The 26,058-nt window shown below is 30.2% G+C and overlaps 1 protein-coding gene across 1 annotated transcript in view; it reads left to right on the top strand.

Annotated features, from left to right (window-relative positions):
• Nucleotides 1–26,058, top strand: part of LOC143258483 (E3 ubiquitin-protein ligase arih1-like) — a 68,180-nt gene that overhangs the window by 37,380 nt on the left and 4,742 nt on the right. The window contains exons 6-13 of the mRNA XM_076517533.1: nt 328–412; nt 1,879–1,934; nt 8,030–8,096; nt 9,567–9,673; nt 15,099–15,213; nt 16,773–16,903; nt 22,146–22,287; nt 25,736–25,912. Coding sequence (XP_076373648.1) covers nt 328–412; nt 1,879–1,934; nt 8,030–8,096; nt 9,567–9,673; nt 15,099–15,213; nt 16,773–16,903; nt 22,146–22,287; nt 25,736–25,912 — 880 coding nt within the window. The remainder of the gene's footprint in view (nt 1–327; nt 413–1,878; nt 1,935–8,029; nt 8,097–9,566; nt 9,674–15,098; nt 15,214–16,772; nt 16,904–22,145; nt 22,288–25,735; nt 25,913–26,058) is intronic.

Consider the following 26,058-nt stretch of genomic DNA (forward strand, 5'->3'; position numbering starts at 1 on the left):
TGGTTGTTTGCATACAAGAACATGCAGATGTAAGATCCATGCCATTTTTGAGTATTAAGAGATATGCCATGAATGAATGTAAAAAAATTTATATGTTGAGGACAATTTAAAATCCTCTATGGCTAAAAGTGAACAAAAGACTGCAAATGAAGGAAAGTGTATTAGTTCGTGCAGTCAAACTGAAGTTGAACAAGCAAAACAGTGTGGTTATTTTAAAGTTAATTCAAAAACTACTGAATTATTTTGTATTTTTGTTGCTTTTAATAACTGGGTAATTTTGGCTAATTTTTACTTTATGCAATTATTTAATTACTAAAGAAAATGACGGGGATTGGCTTGTGGTCATCGATTTTGTACTGATTGTTGGACAGAATATCTCACAACAAAAATTATGGAAGAAGGAATGGGTCAGGTAGGTTTAAATAGTCAGTACTTTTAATTAATTTATTTTTTGGTTGCTATTCTTAATATATTTTGTTTTGAGAAAATTAGACTTTCAAAATGCTTTATCTACAATGCTACATATGTGTGCATGGGCACAGAAAATTTGCATATATTATGTACCAAAGAATTTCACTAACAAAGATGTTTTCCTGATAAAGCACATTACTTCCACTTGCGCTTATTCTTGTTTGGTGCTGCCTTCTATATGGAAAAATATTGAACTCCCATGTACTATACAACAAATGTGCAACAATCCTTCACTAATAGTATAATAAATATAGAGTTTGACACTCTCTCTCCTGATGTGTGTGACTCCCTCAATTCAATTCTATAAAACTATCACTTTGAAAATAGGCAGAAAAGAATGTAATTCCAAGAAATAGCATAGAGCTAAATCAGGAGTTTTCAGTTTGAGTGACTAATGTCTACGATACCTCCAGCCTTTTTTCTTTACTTTTTTGCAATCCCTACTTGCAGGTTTTTAAATTCCCAGTTTGTTATTTAACTTGTGGATTATTATTGACTTGATTTCATGCAGTGAACAATGATTTGGGTCTGTTGTTTCCTTGGAAGTTGTCAGAATAGGATGAAGTACAAAGGTCCAAAATCATATTAATACATGTTAAAAGTGCAAGGGGAAAATAGTCAAAGACCTTTTAACTGTTTAGTGCATTTGGTGTCAGTGTAACATCATGTTGAAAACTTAGTTTGATTGTTATTTTAATGGTCTTTTGGTATGGTTGTTCATCATGAAGTTTTTTCCATTGAATAGAAAAATTGTGTAGTGTAATAAACAGTTTAGTTTGTTACCGAACACATCTGACAAGGAGTAAAAAAACATATGGTATAATAATTTTGTTTGCTCTTTTTTTGTGGACTAAGTAGTATTCAGTGATTTAACAGCTGTTAAATTTGTACTAAACTAGTCTTTCACTGTAATAAACCGATCAGTGAGAGATATGTAAAAGATTATTTGGTATTTCTAAGTTAATAAAAATACTTTAATTGTAAAGTTATTATGTTCAGATATGTAAATGACAGATGTATGAAGAAAATGTAGTTTGTAATATCAGCTTCTGAAGAAGCATTGAATTCCAACCCACTTACACAAGTTTAATTAGTCTTTTCCAAAACTTTGTGAATGATAATATTGTAGAAACTGTTAAGATATACATTTGTTCCTATCTTTGAAATATATGTATTACATATATGCATTTTACTACATGGTTAATAAGTTTCAATGTTTTGATGAAATTTATTCAATAGCAAAATTTTAATTTATTTTCTCAATCTTAATAAATGCATTGGCAAAGTAAAATTGTTAGTAAAGTAATGAATAAATTGTGAAAAGATTTGTATTATTAAGTTTGTGATGTATTTTAGTTTGGTCTACAATAGAATAATTGTTATATGCATGTGTTGTGTACTTGACAGACTATATCTTGTGCTGCTCATGGATGTGACATCTTGGTAGATGACCAGACAGTCATGTAAGCAAGAAAAATTTTACCTTCGATTTTAGGATTTATCTTGATTTAATTTTGTTCAGGTAAAAATTGTTAATTCATGGTTATACATCATAGAGCCATCTTCCTGTTTTATACTTTTTATTTGTTGTCAGTATTTCATACTTCTTAAGTTTATGAACAAATATACTGAAAGATTTATAGCAATGAAAATTGCTTACAGTCATACTTATATGCTGATTTTTAAAAGTTGGACATTTGTATATATTTGTAACTGTTATCACTTCTTAAAATACAGCCTTTTCAACATTACATTGCAATGCAAAAAAAGACATGAGAAAAAATCCCCCCAAGGGTATTTTTCTTCAAATAGTTCAAGAACTTTTAAAAATTTAAAAGTACAAATATGAATATTCACTTCCTGTTGTTGTTTCTGTTCAATGATTTATATATTTTTTGTTTTTTGTTGTTGTTATACACTTAGTAGTTTTTTTGTTTTTTTAGGTTTGCAGAAATTCTCCTGCAACTGATTATACATGCATAAAAACTTTCTTTTGGTAAATTTTAAAGTTGCACTTTTAAAACACTTGGTAACTAGGGGGACTCTGCAGATAAAATTGGAATGAACTGTGTAATGAGAAATTGTTTTTCTGAAATGCTATAAATGTAGCTTAAGAAATTCAAATAAACTAATACGCAAAATTACTTTTCACGAAATTGCATAATATAAAGTCAAAAATCTTTGATTGAGTGAAGAAATTCAAAACGATAAGGGGTATTGAGCAAATTCACATGATTTTGTTAGTAGGTAGAAATGACCTATTGGCTGGCTTATTAGGTTACAAATTATAAACTTCAAGCCTTATGTGTTGCATGCCTTTTTCCACTCCAGACTTGCAACTTTGGGAAATTACAGTCATAACAGCCAATTCATGTATTTAATTTAGAATAACTACATAGGCATAAAATACTGCTGACTAATGTTCATTTCTCTGGTCAGTTCTAAGGCTGGCTGTGCCTAAACTGCTGAAGCCTCTGACTGGGTGTTTAGTTGGATAATTAACAGATAGCAAGATTACTTCAATATTAATATGTAAACATTTAAATACTAACTTCTTATTCATTAAAAAAACTTCATTAAAATTTTCTAGAGTTATAAGACAGAATCATGCATAATCTTTGCTGCTTCTTGGTGATCTGTCAGCAATTCACCTGTGAATTACTTAATTCCTACATCTGCTAATAATTATGATTTGATGCTTATCCAAAATGAGTGATCCTTCATGCACTCTTCTTACTGATTAGATTCTACTCAAACCAAAATAGAAGTTTGAGAATATTCACTCTTTACATCCAAATTTGAGACTGACTAATATCATGTGGTATAATAAATCAAGCTTTGTGTCTATGATTCTTGTCTTTAATTGTACAAATTTACTCTCAGTGTAGATTCATGTAAGTGAGTGAACTACCTATAGAAGGCTCTGTGTGTACAGTTTACCCTCAGATTCACACATCTTACCACATATTTGCTGTGATGACCAGTGAGAAGATCCTGGTTGTTGAGTAATATCTAAGACACTAGAACTTGTGACTTTGGTCCTGTATTCCTGTAGGCAGATGACCTTGTTATGGTCTCTTAGGATCAGTGAACTTGCTCTTTGTTGCCAGGGTTAATCAAGTGCAAGTATTTACATTCTCCACAGGTGTTATGGACATTGTGTTTGGGGATAATATCTCACAAAACCCTGGATTTGCTGCATTATCACATTTGTTGTGTGTTCCTTTGTTGAAGTCCATAGTGGGTGGAGTTAGTAGATGCTGAAACTTCATGGAAACAATAACTGATTGCATTGCCCAGGTAACTGTTGTTACAATTCTTAAAACCTATGACATATTTGCCATAGTATTTTTGTTTAAGGTGGACTCCTGACTGTCAATAGGCCTGGAATATTCACATATATTTTAATTTTCACAACTACATGGTGTTTCAGCAAGCACATATCCATGCCTGGCAAGTCAAACATCTAACCCAGTAGGGTATTTGGAGTTAAATTCACTACCAATAAGCCTTTCACCATTAGTTTTAAACCTTTAAGGGTGTTAGGAGCAAGATTTAAAAAGTAAATAGGAATTAAACTGTTTCATATTGCAACCCAATGGTGAAGAAGTTGCTTTTTTGCAGGGTTTTGCTAACATCCTAAGTGAGTGCTTTTCTTGTTATTCCAGTACATATTTTTCTTATCCTGCCTTCTTAGCCATCAAAGCATAGGCCTGTAGATCATCACCTTCTTTTTGATCTGATTGTCCTTATGACTATTACTGACCATTTGCTCTAATGAAACTTCAGATTGCTCTTCATTGATATGGCATACATCAATTTTGCCCAATGACATTCATTATGAGATGCTGCACCACCTCTCTCTTGATCTCCTCCTGCTTTTTTTTTAAGCAGGTTTTGCAGGCAAAGAATTTTCAATCTGCATTCCATCACACTATTATTATTCCTTTTTCTAAGCCAGGGAAGGCTACCAGTCTCCTCATTATTATACACCTATTACTTCAACTAGCTGTCTTTTGTAATGTTTTGGAGATGATTAATACCTATCTTGTTTGTTTGGTTCCTTGAATCAAACAACCACCTGTCAACCACTCATTATGGTTTCCACAGACAATAATCCACAATAAATTATCTAATTCAACTTTTTCTATTTTCAGAAGGCTTATGACACACCATGTGGAGGTTTTGTGTGTTAGAAGACCACAATTTATATGGGTTTCATGGTTGTTTACTTATTATTCATAATTCTTTAGTAGAGAGATTATTTCAAGTCAATGGGGGATCAACACTGTTTTGATCTCTCACAAAGGAATGTGAAATCTTTCAGAGCTGTGTCTTGAGTGCCACACTTTTTATTATTGAAATCAATGCCATCAGCAAATAACTTCCTCTTACATTTGAAAACTGCCTTTAGATTATTTGATAGAAGGAATACTCAGTGGATGTAATCAAACATTTTCAAATTTACATTATCTAAAATTATTTTATCATTAGTTGGAACTGTACCATGATTCAAAGATCCACCTATGACCTGCCTTAATTCCTGTAGTGACTGAAAGAAAGTATTTTGGGACTTTGTATATTCCACACATTAAGCAACTTGAATAAGTGTAAAAGGGCACTGAATATTATTTGCAATCCTTTCTTGCACCATGTGGGTCCCATCTTCAATTAGGAACTCAGCACTGAAATTGTTGAAATCTGTGCTTCTTGGAGGCTTTGGCTCTACACAAGAGCTTCCAGCACCACTCCATTTCAGGGTTTACACTCCTTTTGTTAGGAATCTCCACTTCATATCAGATATTTGCAGCTTTTTTTACTGTGTGCTACGAGGCTCTGATCATTACCACAGCTTCTCACCTGATATTGTGTTTTTATGTGTTAGTGGCTTTTTTTTTTTCTTCTTCTTCTTCTTCTTCTCCCTCAAAAGGCAGTTAGTCTGCTATTCCTACCTCTGGCCTTCATATTTAAGTATAGTTAACTGAAGTGGGTCTGACCTTAGACATTATTGCAGGTTCCAGTTATAAATCTCATGTCAGCATGGTTGTTATGATTTTCAGTTTTAATCATTCTTAGAGTCAGTCACCTAAAGAATTGTGGATACTTACAACTGAAAGTACAGAGTTTTCTTGTATGAACACCTTTAAAACCATTCTGCTTTCCCAATTTTTGTATCTAGTTCAAAATTACATAACTGTGTGGTCTCTACAATGCTCATAAAATCTTCCATACAGGTTCTGAGTTATGTTCTATTTTGCTTTCTTTATATGTAGAAGCTAAGCAGTAAAGTAATTGTACAATCTACTTGTATACTGACTCACTGAGCTCTTTAAAGGTTCTGGAATCACTTTACTCTCTTGACCCAGACTCATTCATTTTGACTAGCCTTATGACTTCCAGGTAACCATGAAAGTATCCATATTATAACTTGTAATGTGATATGTGTATATGCACAAACTTTTATAAGCTTTTAGTAAATATTACAAATCTTTTACAAACAAAAATGAATTTTTAAATTAAAATTTAAAAAAATTGTCTACAAATATTGGGAGTCTGTGTGTCAAACAGTCCAAATAAAAGGCAGTTTTCATGTAAAGGTTAAAAATACTTTAATTTTATAGATTTCAAAGTTTTTTCACAATCCCTGAAAACTCTTTAAAGTGAATATTTTTTTCATTAAACCTTTATATTTTACCTGTTGTGTTTTTTTCTTCTCTAATCCTGATTTTGTCAATTTGACAGACCATGCAACCATCACATGAAGTGTGAAACAAATCTAAATTATTTTTTTTCTAGAAAAAATAACAGAAAGTTACAGTTATTTATCCTAAACAGCTTAAAGCTAATAATAGTTTACATCTGTGTCTATTACTTTTATTGTTTTACTGCTCCTTGAACCATTTCTAATTAATAATCATGCTTTACAGGATGTAAATTATGTGACAAATCACATATCTTATGGAGAAACTTCTTTTTTATTATCTAATTTTAAAAGTTTCTAATTTTTACATTTTAGTTTTGTAATGATAAATATAAAATATCCTTAAACAAAAAATTCAGTACTTACATATGGCTTGTTTATTTGATGTTGAGCCATCAATGAAACTTAAGCCTACCTTTTTGTAATGATGGTACTCATTCATTAAATAATTCTATTTCTTTCAAAAATATTTTGAAAAAATGGAAGCATTGCATGTCTTTGTCTTTTTGTTTATTATAAATGATGTTGAAGAAAACATCAGAGAGAATTATTTGCAATTTGTGTAAAAGATATGATAGATAAGCATGGCAAGTAGGCCTGATTTTCTAGTTTATTTCTTCATAAACAAAGAAGATTGTATGCTATAAAAATTAAACTATGCCAAGTTTATTTATATACACTGCAAAGTAGTTTAATTAAATTTTAAAAGTAACACTTTAAAAAAAACAACAAAAGTGGTGATATGCTCTTTTGCTTACCCTAAACAAGAAGGTTCATTTCACTTGTTAATTTTTTTTCTGGATTTCTGTCCATGTTAAGTATTTTGGAACCAAGCTTGTTTGACACCACGGCAAATCTGGCTGTTCTAGTAATGAAATATCACAGCTTTGCCTGTCTATTTTGTGTACTTTAAGCCAGTCAGTTAGGCAAAGCTTTACACCAGTCTGTAGTTAATGTGTGATGAGCCAACATCTTGATAGGCTTTATAACAGTTTGTAGTTGATTTTTGATGAGTAACATCGTAATAGACTTCAAAACAATTTGTAGTTCATTTGTGATGACTAACATCTCAATAGGCTTTATAACAATTTGTGGATGATTTGTGATGAGAAATATCTCAGTAGGCTTTATAACATTTTGTAGCTTATTTGTGATGAGGAACATCTCAGTAGGCTTTATAACAGCTTGTAGTTGATTTGTGATGAGTATAACATTTCAATAGGCTTTATAACAGTTTGTGGATGATTTGTGATGAGCAACATCTCAATAGGCTTCATAACAGTTTGTGGATGATTTGTAATGAGCAACATCTCAATAGGCTTCATAACAGTTTACTTGCTAATAAATATATAAATCTTCCTGTCTATTTCTTTGCTATTCTTTATGGTACTTGAAATAATGCCTGGGATATTTACTTTTTACAGATGAACCGGAAAATAATATAAATGTTTTTCTTCATTGTGTTTGTTTTATTAATTTCTTGGAAAAACTTGGATGTGTTTCATATTTTGCACAAGTATTCTTTTGAAATCCTTTGGTTAATAAAGTTTCTAGTTGAATTTTTAGTCATGCTTAGATTGAGAAGGTAAAATTAACAACAGTCATTTCTTTGTCTGAAATACCTTGAATACCTTTCTGATTTCTTCATGTGAGAAATATTATATGTAACTAAAATGAGATTTGAAAAAGTAAAAACATTCTTTAAAAAAAAAGATAAAAAATGGATATATTGTTTTAGCTTGTTAATTGTATATAACTTAGATTTCTACCTCTGCTTATGTAGGTTGTATATTTATTTTTAGTGTTTATTTTAAAAGCTCATAATTTAATTGAATCAAAATTGTGTATTTCTTTCAGGAATCTTATCACAGATCCTAAGGTTAAATTAAAATACCAACATCTAATAACAAACAGTTTTATTGAGGTAAGAAGAATATGCAAACTGAAAAACTGATAGGGAATTAGCAACATATTTATTTGAATCAAGTTGTAGATGTATTAATTTGTTAAGGTTTTAAATATAAAAAAAAAAAAATTAGATTGCAAGAAAAGTGTTTTGACTTACTGAGGTTAAGGGTAAATATTTTGTTAGTTTTTCTGTTCCTTCCCATAAACCAATGTGTAACTCAAACAATCCAAATATCAGGAGTTTTATGAAGTATAAAATGAAAAGTTTCAAAGCTTTTAAACTTTACCTCAAAAGAGTTTGGAGGCATTTGTAATATGGAGGTTAGAAGTAAATACAAATAGTTTTAGTTGGCCAAGCCATTAATTTGTTTTTAACTTTATGCTCAGCCAATGTGTTTTCTTGTTTGTAAGAGTAAGCAGTAGTTGAACATTGCATACATACAGGTATTAATTTGTTTTGCATTGTTACCTAGTAACAAATGGGTTTAGTTGTTCCATTCCAGCATGGGCTAGAGTTTGGTTTTAGTAGTATCGTACTTGGCTATATTCTCAGTAGTTTCCAATAGGGAATATACTTTATATAAATAAGAATCCCAATTCTGATCAATTCTAAACTAGAAGAAAAATTAAAGGTTCAGTATGACATGACTTATTCAGCTGTAAAAAAGGCAAGGAAAGACGACTAGTGTTATCCAGTCATCCTTTAATAATTATTGGATATCTCTTCATGATAATAAAGTATGAAGAATGAAAGTGAAAGCTGGGAATTGTTTATTCCCAAGACATTAAAAAAACAAACTGTTATGATTATATAAATGAGTATTAATTTGTAAGATTTCTCAGTAAAACACATTCCTCTGGTAAATATTCCTGTACTTTTGAGAAAAGTTCAGTAAGTATTTCAAATCCTCTTCAGAAGTGTTACACTTTCTTATTGAGACAAGTGAAATATATCGTAGAAATGTTTTACTTCTGTACTCTGTAGATAATACCATTGATTTTAAACATAATGAAATTAGAAGGTGGAACAAAATTGAAGTCAGACTAGTTCTCTAGTATTGACTGTTTGTAAATTAATAGTTGCTTTAGACAACCTTTTCTATTAGACTGAATTAGAAATCCAGATAATTATTTTGGTATACAAGACAATAACATTAATATTTTTTCATGTTATCATTGCAAATAAGGCCATTTAGCACATACTTTATAGGATATTAATTAAAAATGTACTGCTATCATTAAGTTACCAGGTATTGATTACTATAAGCCCTATATTTATTTGTTTTTCAGATCAATAATTGTAAATTAAAATACTTTATTTAATTTAAGTACAGTAACCAAAGTACTTGCTCAACACTGTTGTTTTGTATGTTTATGTATTAGAATGTAAATTACTGCAAGTATGATTTTTCTAAATGTGTGTTTTATCCAATTTTATTTTGCCATTTGACAAACCTTTCTTGAAATACTTTTTTAACGTATGTAGTGTAATCGTCTACTTCGATGGTGCCCTACACCTGACTGTAACAATGCTATCAAAGTACAGTTTGTTGATGCTCAGCCAGTTACCTGTAAATGTGGACACACCTTTTGGTAAACATTTTTTTATCGACTTTAACCATAAAATGTTTCACTACTTAATAGGATTAGAGACACTGTTTAATTGTAGGTGAAACAACTCTTCATAACCTTAAAAGTAATTTATGCTTTTATAGTTTTAGTGGCATTTTTAATGCAGTTATTCAAACAGATATTGTCTCTTATGCATCAGAAGTCAAATATATCCATTGAGTTTCTTCATTATATATAGTTTGTGAACCACTATACCTGCTTAAGTTAGCAGCATAACTATTATGTATTTTACTCATAATAATTAAATAAAAGTACAGCCAAGACCACAAAGTAAGTTAAAAGGAAGTCTGAACTCTTATTTTTATAAAAATAAAAGTTTTATGTGATTTTCCTTGGGTATAGGTAGTTGCAGACATATGTTATGGACATAGCAATACAGTTTCAGTTTTGCAGTATTTGTTTTAATATGATAAATGTATTAGTAAAAACTCCTTAACCCTTTGACTCTCTTGCTCCAGGCTTGATTGAATCAGCCAAGTTCATGGCTGCAAATTGACCTTTACAATTTACATACTTCTAATTTATTTTTTGTAACTTTATCAAAGTTTTCAAGGTTTCAGTAGACATTAAAAGTCTTTTGTAGACAAAAAAACAGAATTTTTAACAAAATATTTTCATTGGAACTTTCTATAAACATGGAGCCAAAGTGTTGACTGCTCCAGATACAAGGTTATTTTCTTATTAAGGTTAAAAATATTTTTATTCATATGAAAATTGTCAAATTTCATTTATGTAACATCTAAGACCCTTTAAATAAATTAATTTCAAACCTTTTTTTTTCTGATAAAACAATAACCTATTTTATTTATTATTTTCTCTACCCTAACTCTGTTCAAGGATGATCAATTTGACTGAACTCATAATCACCATAAAAATACGAAATAAATCTGTTACCTTTTTTCCCTTTCTATAATAATTTAAAATAGTAAAATGAAACTACTTTTGTTGATCCCAAGCAAGTTAAAACTTGTAACACTTTATATTTAAACTTTATTGGTTTTATTGTCCTTGGAACCATACCTAACTAATATTCCTACCACAAAAGTTGTAAATTACTTGGCAAATGGGTAATGCAAGCTACACGTTTCCTGAGATACTTTTTTTTCTCTCTTTTACCTCATTTGACTTCATCAAAACTAACATTATAATTTTTGTTTTAGTTATTATAATGAATAAAGAATGGAAATGAGAAACAAGAAATCCAATAGAGAAAAGTGTTACATATGTCACTTGACAGAACCAAAAATTTGGTGTTCTATTGGTTATAAGTATTATGTCAGAGAGATCTATTAGCAATTTGTGAAATGCAGGTGTAGCAAGAGGGTTTTTTTTTTATTTTCTGACTGTCCAAAATACTGTTAAAGTCTATAAAAAGTATGTTTTGCCTAAGTAATAACAATAATATAATGACTAATTTACACTAAATTTTGTACTTCACAGAGGAGAGGTAAAAAGTTAGAGAAAAGGTAAGTCCTATAGAGCAAATTTCACAATTCTCATAATAGGGGAGATTGAGAATTTTAAAAATATTTCCTTATAAAATTAAGAACTTGTTAAAATTTTGAGTATTAGCTAACTTTTGATGACATATTTATTAGTATATTATGGTAACATAAGTAGAAAAGGATCAAGGATTGTGCACTCTTTAATCTCATTTTACTTCATGTCATAAGATTAATCTAGGTGGGTAACATTCAATATGTAGTTAATTCTCACTACAGGCTTAGCCATGGGGATTGAACTCTTAACCAATTTTGGGTTTTCGTATTATAACTTTTAATACATTATCCATTTCTTCATGAAATTTTGCAAATTATCAGTAATCATTACAAGGCTTTAGTATGACAAATATCAGATTTCTTAATATTAAGTTTTAAATTTTTTAAAGCAATGGTTTGGTCATGCATTTTTATTTTTGAATGTTGACTATCTGACAAGAAAAGTAATGTTGACTTTAAGATTGAAAATACTTTTTGTGTATCAGAAAATTGTGAAATTTCACATGCAAATCTTTATAGCCTCCACATAATTATCTAATGTTGTTTTTTAGAAAAACTTTATCTTTTACAGTTCATCTATTATATTTCTTATTGTACCTCTTTGTGGGTTCAATTGCTTTGACCAACCACATAACTATCATAATAAATTAAAAATTTGATATAAATCATGTATTTTTCATTCCAGAATAACCACAAATATTTAGTGTGAGTAGCTTTAATTGCATAACATTATACATCTATATATATTTATTATTTTTATTTTATTGACCTTTCACTCGTGTCTAACATGTTTTCTGTTTTTTCTAGTGAACAAATGCATATAACACAGACAAGATAGGAGGTTATTATTATAGCTTACCAATATTATTAATTTGGGTTTCTATCTATAATGACTCCATTTGCTATAAGATGCTTTTGAGATAGTGACTAATCTAGAAAACTGCAGTCAGTAATGATAAAACCTGATGTTTTACTTATAATGCAGGTACTTAAAGGCATGTATATACTTTGTATTTAGGCATCAGAAACATCTAATTTGAACCAAAGCTGCATTTGTCATACCATGTGACACACAAAAATTAATATTTTGGAATTTTGTTTTAATATTTACTTTTAAATCAAAAAATTAATGTGTGATAGTAAAATTTGAATTATATTCTACATTATGATACTGAACTTACTGGCATAGATTCATAAAATAGTAGACCAATAAAATTTTGAATGAAGTACTACAAAACATGAGGAAATGCCCTTTGACCCCTGACCATAGGAAGAGCTGCTGCGAAAGGGTTAAACCACTTTACTCTCAATGCATATTAATGAATTAGCATTATGATTTATATTATTATTAAAAATTGTATTTAATTTTTAAATCATTTATACCAAAATAAAGCTTTAAATAAAAATATTTAAAACTTGTCTGTTATGTCTCAATTGCTTTCGAATAATAACTCATATGAAGTGTACATGCATATCTAGACCACATTGTATGTGTACATCGTTATTTAACAATCTTTAGCTCAGATTCATACAGGTAAATTCTGAAATCACAAAGTAATGAATATTCTCACACCTCTACAATAGCTGTGCCCACCTTTTACTTAGATATGTTATTTAAAGCAAAATTTATGTACTTGATGGATGTGCTTATAACCAATAGAAAGAGCTGATTTTAAACTATAATCTCCCAATGATCATTTTAAAACTGGTATGCAGCACTTATTACCAAGTATGTCAAACAGCTGAATCATTGTTTACTGATTTTGTCCTTCACACTTGATATTGTTTCTCACCTAGATAGTTAAATTGTATTTAGGGTTTACTTTTATATTTCATTTAAACCTTTTGCCCTGGGTATCATTTACTGTGGGTGATAAAAAGTTTTAGTGTTTTACATTCAAAATTTTATTAAACTACTTTTTGTTTATTTGATACCACTTAGAATAACATAAAATGTTAGCTAATAATCCATATTTTAATAGTATACAAGTTTTAAGTTATTAATTTTATGAGGCAATATTTTGAAAAATCCTGAATTTCACTTAATGTGACATAACACATTTTCTTTTCATTTTCTCTATGTCATCATCCACCACTCCTTGTAAATTATGAAATTAAATATAAATTACTCTCTGTAAAATCTTCATCACACGGATAAACGATATTTATTAAAGTTGTAAGCTTTATGTGGTTAAAGGGTTATCAAATAGAAAATCAGGTCCCTCCTGTTACATTCTCTCTTTCATAATTTGTTAATAGTTTACTCGTATATTGAATTATATATTACTTATATCCAATAGAAACTCAGGTTTTTACCTATCAAATGAGGTGTTGTATAATGTTATGTTCTGAACAGTTAAAAGTCAGTTTGATTAAACATATGAACATTGTTCCTGTGCGAAAGTTAACAACTAGCTTGGATGAATTTGTGAAGACTTATTCCATAGTTAGAAAGTCAGAAAAGTTTTTAGAGGTAAGAAAATTTGTCAACTTTTTCCATTTTATTAGTCTCTGTTGTTTGGAGCATTATTTCATTAAATAAAAAATTATTAATTGCAATACTATGAGTAGTTTAAAAAAATTAGTGTTAACTCTCTTCAACAACTGAAAGCAAAAAATAATTAGGATAGAGAATATAGATATACTAGCAAGTTTTAATGGTAAAACAAAACAAGAAACTTTTGAAATGTATTTAGAAAGTCTTAGGTATTGGATTAAACAAAGGAAGTTTGAGAGTTTTGAGATAAGGAAAAGCAGTTTTAATTTTAACATGCAAATTAATTTTCACACAGATTATTTGAAACAGATAATATATTTTGGGACAAATCTCTATTTTATTTTATTAAAATACTTCACTATAATATAATTTTTTTATATGTTAAAAATTATATGAACTAAAATACTGACAATTTTGTGAAGATATACATATTATGTTGAAATTTAGAAGTATTAAATATAAAAAAAAACCTTTGAGTATAAAGAGGTCATACAGGCCAAGCCTGTGTTGAGAGAATTAACAGTGTCTTACTTATATTTTGAAATTCATATTTGAAAGGTTTAATCATTGTTTTTAATACAACTCGATCTTCACTTTTCTCTTCAAGGCTTACAATACTAAACGAAAGCAAAAACTTTTGCCAGAAGCTAAATTATCTTTTCTGATGATACTGTTATATTGCCTGCAAACATCAGTTGATGTGTTTTGAGATGATTAATAATTTGTAAAGGATAGGAAAGAAAATAAAACATTAAAAATAAATTATAAGTGAAAAGGATAAAGATGTGATATTACGTGCATAACCCTAAGAGGATATTTCAAAATTATTTGATGAAGAATTCAAAAGGTATGTACATATTTCCGTTTCTTAATTTTAAATATTTTATTGCAATGCACGTTCATGATAATGGCTACAGTTAGTGATGTGGTAGGGAAAATGAAAAATAAAATATAAATATTTATCTTAAAAAAACTTTTGATGTTCATTTATTTGTTCCAGAAGCTGTCCAAATAAAATTTGTAAATTGTAAGATTAAAAAAACCATGACATAAATATCTACAATAAGCAACAAGTGTTTAGTAGAAACAGTGTAAAAAGTTAAAAATAAATATTAAATATTTTTCTGAAACAATGTCTTTAGGAAAGTTCCGGTCAATGTCTAACAATTTCATGTATTAGTTTTATTTTTGGAGTGAAATATTAAGAGAGCTATGTTACATCCTTCCATTGTAAAGCATTGGTAACCAAATGCCTAAAATTGTCTTTTAGTTACAAAATTTTTGATCAGCATCATAGGTATATGTAAAAAATATATGTATTTCCTTGTATACAAGTTGATTTCATTTTTTCATAAAAATTATTAGCTGTGAATTGGTATTTTTGTTATAGTTTTCAGTGTGGAGACAGTTGGCATGATCCTGTCAGATGCAGTATCCTCAAAAAATGGCAGAAAAAATGTGATGATGACAGTGAGACATCCAACTGGATTGCAGCAAATACAAAGGTATTACTAAAAGATATTAACTTAAGTGTGGTTTCATATGTATCTTAATAACTTTTAATTTTTCTAGTACATTCACATAATTCTAAAACAAACTTAACCTTTGTATTCTCAAGACAGCTGGTATGGATATTAAAATTTAATTAAAATAAAGTACAGGACAACATTTTGACTTTCTTAGATCATCTTCAGGTTAGCCTTGGCCAATAGATGCTTTTCATCCGGACAGGATTGGATTTCATTCTCTATACTTCATATGTAATGTGGAGTGTGAAATATCATTTGCTCCAACCAGTTATATCCATTGAACCAAACTGGTGTTTCCACCGAAGTTTCTGCTTCCGCAGTCCCTTCCAGTGTGACTGGCTCTTCCACTTCTTTTTTAAACTTTCTCTCTATTGAGGCAACTATGACTGGATATGGTACACTGGGGACAAGTGGAAGGTTCCTTGTCAACTCGTTTGGGAAGTGAGGTTGAATGTTAATAATTCCAGATCAGTTGAGTAAGGCTTGCATGATCCAATAATTCTGAGCCTGGGGTGTTGTCTTTTGGGCTACCAAGTGGGACCTAGTCAAAAGTATATGTATATATAACTTTGCAGTCCAATTTTCTTAACCATCAATGTGGGATATAGGGATCAAGACCCCTTAATTACAACCTCGAGTAGTGAAAACTTGGTTAGGCTGGCATATAGTGATGATCATTTACACAATTCCCATCCTTCATACAGGAACTAAAGTCAGGATGAAAAGCATACCTGTTCTGGATGTAGTGTGGTTCTCCCACTTAGGTACCACTCTTTTCTGCATACACACATGACCTGTGCAGGCAATTTCTGTGTGGATAATACCTTCACTGTCCTCCCATTTTCTTCCACCCTTTCTCTCCACTAAGAGCTGGTGTTAGATACTGGGATGGTCATCACCTTTTTCATTGAGGTGCTTATATACAGTATCAAAATTGAGAGTGCTTTGCAAGACAATTATTGCCATGAGCAATTGATTGACGTGTGAAGGGCTGAAGCAACCAAGAAAAAATCAGATGGGCATATAAGAGACCCTAGAGGTTGAGTATTAGCTATAAGTGTCAGCAGAGGCAAATATTATTGGAAATATATTTCAATTCAGGAAGATGTTAACTTGTTCATAATGATTTTTGCACTTACATGGGAAACCTGTTAACGCATTGCCCAGGATGTTAATATGTAATGTTACATTAATATTCAGCATGCCATGTAATGTTATAGTATGATCCTTTTGATAATGATTTTATTATGATCATGTATTTTGTTAATAAAGTATCTTTTATCAAAGTTTCTATTTATTTTCATACAGATATGACAGTTGAAACTAATTGCACAAAATTTATAACAGTTAGAGAAAGTATTCTAACTAAAACATTGAAATTTCTCAGAGTTGCTCAATATGTCTGGTCAGATGCTGACCATCATTACAGTTTCCTGAAAGCAAATAACTAAAAACAAATGTTTTATGTTAAAACTATTTTATATGTAATCTTTTGTATACATGATGCTTATCTAACAGTTCAACAATAATTTCAGGAATGTCCCAAGTGCAATGTAACTATAGAAAAAGATGGAGGTTGTAACCACATGGTTTGTAAAAATCAGAGCTGCAAAGCTGACTTCTGTTGGGTGTGTCTTGGACCATGGGAACCTCATGGCTCATCTTGGTATGTTAGACCTTAAATCTTTTTCACTTGTAACTGTTAATGTTTGAATTAATGCTTTCCATGCAGGATTAATTGATGTGACTGACCTTGTAACCTCAGTGACCATTAGTGTTTACATGCTATAACTTTTGATATATTTTGTGTATATTCATGAAATTTGGCAAGCTTTCAGTGAAAATTACAAGTCTTTTGTAAACTAAAAAAATTAGATCTTTTAAAGTATTTACAGTAAAGATTTGTTTATGAATGCATGGTGTCATATTGTTCATGTTAAGGTTAAAAATAGTTTTCTTCATGTAAAAATTGTAACATCTCATTTGTGTAAGTATTAAAAATCTTCTAAATAAATATTAACCATTTTTTATTTTGGTAAATCTTTATATATATTTTACCTTTCACCTTCTAACTCTGTGTGAACTCTGTATATTTGACCAATCTTGTAACCACTATAAAAAATACAAAATAAATTTAAATTACTCTTTTTCTGTATTTCTAAAATGACTGCAAATTGAAACAAGAACCAACAGTTGTTTTTCATAAATATCTTAAAGCTCATAATAGTATAGTATACATCTGTTTATAATTCATTTTACTGTTTTATTGCTTTTTGAACTGTGCCTAAATTTTGTTACACAAGCTGTAAATCACTCAATGAATATGTAGCCCATTGTCTTATAGAATGGTGTAACATGCAAGTTGTTTGCGAATGTACATCATAAAGGCTTTTATTCTATTATGTTACATAGTTAAACTTAATAAGCTTGTAATTTTTACACTATATTTACTTTTATAACAATAGAGAGCATTTGTGAAAAACAAGAAATGCATTACTTATCTTTGCCCTATGTTTTTTTGTTTTTTATGTTGTTGGCTGTGAATGAAATTTAAGCCTATATTTTTTTACTAATGGTACTGGTACACAGGGTAATTTTAATTTATTTAAACAATATACCTAAGAACACAGAAAAGTAACACACACACACACACACACATAAAGCAAACAATGTACTATAACTCTTACAATTTAACTGGCATTCTAATTGTGGTATAAGAACCTCAAAATAATCATTTAAGCTTCTTAACCTAAACTTCTTGATAGCAACATTCAAACTGACAAAAAACAAATAATACTGTGTACTGAAAGCAATATAATACATCATTTAATAGATTAAAACCATGCTTATATTAGCCATAAATACTGTAGTACAAAATATCAAAGAGAACTATTGGCAATCTCTGAAAGGCATGTGACAAGCAGCATGGAAATTATCTGATTTTTCTAGTTTGACTCTAAACAAATAACATTGAGAGCTAAAAAATTAAGACTTTGTTTTATTAATATCTGTGTTATAATATGCAAATTACATTCAGTTTTGTACATCATGGAAGGTTGGTAAATAAATTAGAAAACAAAGAAGACCTAGACTAGGTGAGATTGAGGAGTTTTTTTTAAATATGTCTTTATAAAATTAAAAATTTGAAAATTGTATAATATTAAAATTTGATTTATTAACTGTGTTTTGATGGCAAGTTTATTTGAACACATTGATAATAACCTAATCAATTAAATTTAAATCTAACTCTTAAGTTTGTGACATGTTCACTCTGACTTACCAGTGGTAAGGGGGTTAATTAGCTCTTTCAGCACAGGCTTGGTCCCTGTGACTGACCTTGTAACTGTTTTGTGCTTTTTTATAATTTTATGATATAGCTTTTCAATTAGTGAGCATAGGTTCACAAAATTTGGTAGATTATTAGTGAACATTGCAGTGCTTTGATACACAAACTATCAAATTCTTTTATTAAGTTTTAAGGTTTGTTAAGCAGTGCTTTTCTGATTATTTTTCTTTTTGCATGTTGCCTATGAAACATGCAAAGTGATTTTAATTTTGAGATGAAAAATACTTTTGTGCATCAGAAAATTTTCATGCTATACATGAGAATTTTTTATAACTTCCAGATAGTTTTCAAATATTTAAGAAAAAATGTTATATTTTATCTGTTATTTTTTGTTTGGATTTGGTCAATATGACTGTTCTCACAAGCACCAAAAAAATTAAGGAATACATATAAATTATGTTTTTTTCATTCTAGAATGACTACAATATTATAACACAAGAACACAAATGTTTAGACTAAATAGCTTAAATCTTGTAACATTATACATTTATATATATGTGTGAGTGTATGTATGTATATATATATATATATATATTATTTTATTGACCTTTTAGCCATACCTGGTTAACAATACAGAAGTAACAATGATGTTGATAGTGATGTATGTGCACTCCTGTTACCATATCCAATAATATAAATCTAACTTTTTAGTTCTTACAAAGTGACCTGTCTTGCTGTATTTTAGTGGGCAAATAGTTTGTTAAATACTGTCACATTTAAATTATTGTACATTATAGATGTGTACAAGTTATGACCTTTGTACTCGTTTGCTGCTTGTTATAGTTTGGAAACCCTTGTGACATTTTGCATATGGAGGACGTAATACATTACTTTTTTATCAGGTTTTATATATACCTTTGAAATAAGAAAAAATCATCAATTACTATATCAATACCATAGAATTCCATTTTATATTATCAAGCTTAGTAACTAAGCTGTATTTGGGTATACAAAATATGAAATTTCAAGCAGATTAAAGACTCAACCTTACCCCATTGAATTCTTTTTTTGAAAAGAATGAGGTGATTTAGTATACTTAAATGTCTGAAAAAGTCACTAGGGGAATATTTTGGTTATTCACACATCATAAAAAGAAGTGTGCTTAAGGAAGCATTTTCAAAAATGGAATGAGTAAAGTGGGACTAATGTGTTTGATCCAATACAGGAGTGATATCTCAACAAAAAGAACAGACAGGAAATTATTATTTTACACAGAAACAACCACAAAAGTACAGTTCAAGTGGATATTAAATTTTAAATATCTAACAATCCCATAATGGTATATTAATTCATTCAGTATAACAGTACTATAAATCATGATTCTTCTTTTTTTATATTTCTTGTTCATATTTTGTAGAAAAATAGTTGAGAGGGTTCTATAGTATTTTTAAACTTTTCTCATTTACAAGAAGTTAGAGTTATATTAACCTTAGAAAATAAACAATTTTTATTTTTTAATCTCGTAATTAATGTTATGCAGAAACAATCTTTTTACGTCTTTAACCTTTTCCAACCTATATCTTTATGACAAGTGATACTATAAGTTAAGAAAAAATTCTATCCTATGTTTCTCCTTAAATTGTCTACAGAATAGAAATATAATTTAAGTGTTCAAGTTTAGAACTATATTTTTATGTATATTTTATTAATATTTGTTTCAATAGAAAAGATCCAACTTGCTGAACCTAATTTCAGTTTGTAACACCTAATTGTAATTTTATGATATTCTAAAAACAAATAGGGCCAAGAAGTCTTGATAAAAATGAAACAGAAGCTCTATAACCTGAGCACTTTTGAAAGCTCTCAGATTATAGAGTTTCTATTTCTTAATTTTAATTTTGATTTGCACATATTTATTGCCCATTTCTAGGTGAAGTTGTTTTGAAGCAGTGAATTTTTTAAATTGAAGGTGTCAAAAACTTGAATTTTATCTAGTTATAATTTTTATTTTATAACTTCCATGTTTCTAAAAATTAACAATCATGATTGTACTATCTTAAAGGTGGGATAATGTTATATTCACTGTCTGTTTGTCAAACAAACCTCTTTTTTTCTTATAAGGATTGCAAATTGCTAATCTTTTAATTATTGTGTTGGAATTCTTCTATGATTACATGTTTTGGAACAGTGTAACTATATTGTGGTTTTATAATTTTATACACTGTGTAATGATAAAAAATAAAGTAGAGAACCAATAAAATAATTATTAAGTAGTTAATTGGGAAATGCCTTATCACTACAAAATTCCTACTGGTAATTTGAAACTATGGAGGCTTATGTCAGATCTTGTCCTGTCATGAGGTTAGTACCTGGGGGGTGTTTTTTGAAAAAATGAGTACCTTGGTAACTTTCATAAATAAGATATTGTAATTTGAATACCATATATTTTTATTGGTTTTAATGATACTTAAGCTATTACAAGGTTTCTTTCAGTGTATTGAATGAAGTGTGATGTCATTAAACAAATAATTATATCATTACTGATAAGAATGTTTATGACAGATTTCAGATTAATTGTTGTGGGAATGTTGCATAATGGCATCATATATACTTATGTCTTGTCATGATTTTTATTTTATTATAAATTGTAAATCTGTCAATAAATCTAACACAACTATAGAAATGGTTTTTGGTTAGCATGTTTAATGTTTGAAGTGTATGTGTTTCAGATATAGTGACATTTACTATGAGGTATTATTGTACAGCCTGTCAAATGTGATGGAGGAAATACTATCATCCCAACCCTATAGTATACCTTAAGCTCACATTTCATAGCTGTCTGAATTAAATAAAATTTGCAAAATCAGTTTTTACCAACAAAAAGGCAGAAAAGTGAAGTTAATATCAGTAAATTCCTTTGCGAGGAAATCAAAATTAAATTCATTCATGAAATGAATTTGTGGCATATTTATAGAATAATCATGGGTAACAATAAGTTAAATTAACAACTTCTATTATATAGGAAAATATATTTTCGTAATATTGTTCTAACAGTGGCTTTTATGTTATGCTGCTTAGCAATAAAAGTATAACAATGTTTTTATTAGTCTATGTACAGAAAGTGTAAAATAATGTATAGACAGCAAAACTGGGAAAAATATTTGTTGATTTCTAAACTTAGAGTTTTTGTTAATAAAAGAAAGTTGTTTTGTATTAAAAATTTGGTAATATAATAGAAAATATATTAATTCTTAAATGATTTAAGTTTAAAATTGAATTAATATATTTACTTTCATGATAAATTGTATGCACTTGGCTCTAGGTTAGGTGATCCCACACTACATCTATATTTTATGTTCATTGTACCAATACACACTACTCTTAAGGTTTCACAACACACATATCCCATTTTACAGTCCCATTTCACCCCATCACTAAAAGAATAATGGGCAGACATTAATTAAACTATTTTGTCTGGATAAATGTATTTTGGTTTTTATGACAAATCAGTCATGATGTGAGACATGCTGCTTTTACGTGCAGAAGTGGCCCAATGTCACCATGCTGAAAAAGGTTAAATTGTAAATTAATTTGAAACTATAATTTTTTTTATGCCTACCAGGTACAACTGTAACCGTTACGATGAGGAAGAAGCTAAGGCAGCAAGAGATGCTCAGGAGCGGTCTAGGGCAGCTTTACAGAGATATCTTTTCTACTGTAACCGCTATATGAATCACATGCAGTCATTAAAGTTTGAACACAAGGTAAGTTTTGTTAAGTATAGTTTTTTGATATGGTACCTTGCTTTCCCTCCTTAATAGTTTTTTGTTTAGTGATACCTGCTATGTACACACATTTTTTTGCTCCTTCTAGCTTTGACACTCCCATCTACCTCACAAGTTTAATGTGCTACAGCTGTATTGTAGCAGGCAAATAATTATATGACAACCCTTCACCACTAGGAGTACAACAAACTCTCCTGTCTCTTTGACTTCTTGATGACAAGAAACCCACTTGAAGTAAAAATGTATTCTCAAGACAGCTGGTATGGGTATTAAAACTTTAAAATAAAGCACAGAACAATGATTTAACCTTCTTAGGTCATCTCAGGTTAACAAAGAGAGTTTTAATGCTGATACCAGCCATCTTGAGAACACTTTTCCTTCTTGATTTGGCACATTATAGTGCAGTTGTTTCAAAGTTTCATTCATGTTTGCTCAGTATTTTGCATTAACAGTTTAATTTGTTAAACAAATGTCTTAGTTTTTCTTATCCATTTGTATTTCTTTCTACTGTAAAATTAAGTACTGTATGTTGATATTTCATTATCTACTCTCAATTGAATTTTAATTTCCAAATTTCATTTCCTGTGAACTGATACTATTGTTAATACTACTGCTGCACATCAACCTGTATTTTCTTAGGCTTTGGATTTCACTTTCTGCTGAGGAGGTATTGGGTTTTAGGATGTTATGAGTTGAGGTCCATTATGCAGCCTTCTGTGTGTTTGATAACTGATTAGATTTTATTTTTTTCTGTAGAACCTGTATAGGAAGGTGTAGATATAGATAGCCCATTTCCTTCTCCTTACTTCACCATGCAATCCGAAATTCCTACTGTAGATACTCTCAGACCATTTTCAGCCATTCTGGCATCGTGTGTATTCTGTTTCTTACTCAGATTAACTAGTTTTTTCTTCCCTTCTCCTGTAGTCAAAGTACATGTGACTTTGTTTATTGCATATTTATATTCTGGGGTCCGCATGCCTTGTCCATCAGATACTTAAAAATTAGTATGCTAGCCTTTGGGTTTTCTGTTTATGGACTTTCAGACCTTGGAGTTTTTTATTCCATTATGGTGATCTATCCTTGATACCACTGTGAAATATTTCCTGGGCCCATACTTCCCACTGCTGTTTGCTCTTAACCAACCTTCTATATTAACTCTTCTCTATCCTTTTAATATTCATGGCCATCCACTGCTCCTCTGAGGACTTGTTGGAGAACACTTTCCCCATCATGAATGTCATGTTGGTATGTTTGTTTTCTTGTATCTTTGTATTCATTGGTCTTTTGTAATCCACAGCCTTCACCTACTCCTGCTTTCCCCTCCTTGTTCTGTCCAACTTCCCTTTAGTTTGATTGGTTTGTCATCAAATTATTCTTTAAGTACCCTGCTGCCAATGGTACTGGTATCTAAAGGACTTTGCTTTCATTTTATCACTCTACCTCTTTGAGATCTAGTTTTCTTACCAGCATCTCTCTAAAATATTTCAAACTATTCTTCTCAAGAATGCTACATTATCCACTTGAAGATACTTAGATTCCTATCTCAGTCAGGCCTAGTCTTCTCCTTCAGATTGATGGAGCTGTTGGTTCTTAGCACTCCACTCCTTCACTACACATCTATTTAGCTTAGTGGCTCAAAGAGGGTCAATACCATTGTGAGCATTCCTCCTTTGTCTCCCCATCTCAGATTACTTCTTGTTATGAACACTTGTATGTCAAATGTTTGGGTGGGAAAACAATTCTTCATTCCCTTGGAATCACAAGTCTTTGGTCAAATTTGCTCTGTATATCAATGTTCAGTAGCTTCTTGCCATTCATTGGGCTTTGGATCATTCTGACATTTCATACAAGGTGAACTGATCAAGACCCATTTTAACTGTTAGGTCTTCTATCGATCAACAATGGGGAACATAGACATGTTTGCTTTATTTTTTGATTTTCAAACTCCTATTATGGGCCCATTTACATCTCACACACCTCTTAGAGTTTCATAATCTGGGTCTTTTGAATCTTATTGCAGATTGATTGTATTTTCCCAACAAGATTATCCACATGAAGTGGTCCCTAGTTCTTCAGGTGTTAGAGATGGTTATGTACCCAATAGGTTACTCCACTTTTGGATGCATAAGATACCAACCTTAGTTCCAAGCCAATCTTTTTTTAGTCAATAATTCCACTCCATTTAGCATTGACAGTAGATTCCTTCAGTCAGGATTGGTCCATCCTCTACTTTTGTGCCTGTTCTGCTTTCCTTCTCCTTGTATGAATTTTACATGTTTACCATACACTTCCGTGTCTAGTTCTTCTCATTTTACCTTTCTGGCCTCCTCAGCCTTTGTTCCCTGTTCTTATCATATATCATTCTTCTCCTCTGTTACTGCTTCCTTTCTGTCACACTCTATTTGAAAACTCAGTTGTTTCTGTCATATCACCATTATTCACTCCAGTTTCATGCATGGCATTTGTCTGGACTCTTCACACATGTGGCATCCCTTTTTCCCATTCAGTCCATCCTTCATTCTTACTGGTGTATCAAAGTAAATGGTGCATTTTTCACTGTTAGTCTTTACATCATGGTTACCATCCTTCCTGTCTTAGTCTGCCTCGTGTCTTTGACAGAAGTACTAAGCGATATCACAGTGGTTCTTCTGTGGCAACCATTACTGATTATCAGTAGCCTTATCTAATCCTTTCATTTTTTCCTTTCCTGTGGAATGTTTTGTGTTCTCTTGCTCTTATTTTATTCCTTTTATCTCCTTTGTTGTACACCTTTTTCTGTTTAGGACTTTAAGTAGTTCTCCAGGCCCTTACCCAGTGTCATTTCAAACCTTTGGTTAACTTTTTCTTATATCACTGGTCCTGGACATCCTATTTTTTGCTCCTTTTTGCATATGGTCTTTGTAGGTTGGATGTTTTGTCACCCTTGACATTTATCCTATCCTTCACTACCATACCTCTGTTTCTTCTGTACCTGAATTGCAGTTTTATCCAGGAATGTTGGTGAGTCCAGAATGTGATATTACATTTCTGAGTTTTTTTCTTCCTTTCCATTTTTATTTCCACTCTGATCTTGGTTGTCTTCTTTGCCCCATTCGTGTTTCCCAGTGCCATATTGCCTTCACAACTGTATGGAGAAATGTAAGAATATAAAATTGGTATTTGCAAGAAGTATGTTTTTGTTCATGAAAATGTATAATAAACATAAGAGTTTGCCATTTCCCGTTTAATTAATTCACAATAAGTAACACAGTTTTTGTTATTTCAAATTTAGTTTTTATATTCAATGAAATATTATTTTATTTCAAGTATCTTAGATAATGTGTAATGAATGCATTTCAATATTCACTTTATAGAAGATATAATTTGTAGTACAATAGGAAATAATAAAATTCTGTTACTGAGTTAAAGTTTTCATCTTTCTCAGTTGTATGCTTCAGTAAAAGAGAAAATGGAAGAAATGCAGCAACATAATATGTCATGGATTGAAGTACAATTTTTAAAAAAAGCTGTAGATGTCTTGTGTCAGTGTCGTCAGACTCTCATGTACACATATGTCTTTGCCTACTACCTAAGGAAAAATAACCAATCTGTTATATTTGAGGTAATTTCTTTTGCATCTCAATTTATTATACATTATAAAACCAGTATTTCAGCAGTTTAAGACTGTAAACGTTTCTTAATTATTTTTAAATTCATATGAAACATTTTTAGTTTTCACAGACATTGGATTTTATCCTAATTCTTTTG

The sequence above is a fragment of the Tachypleus tridentatus genome, chromosome 8, assembly GCF_004210375.1.
Source record: "Tachypleus tridentatus isolate NWPU-2018 chromosome 8, ASM421037v1, whole genome shotgun sequence".
NCBI classification, from domain to species: domain Eukaryota; kingdom Metazoa; phylum Arthropoda; class Merostomata; order Xiphosura; family Limulidae; genus Tachypleus; species Tachypleus tridentatus.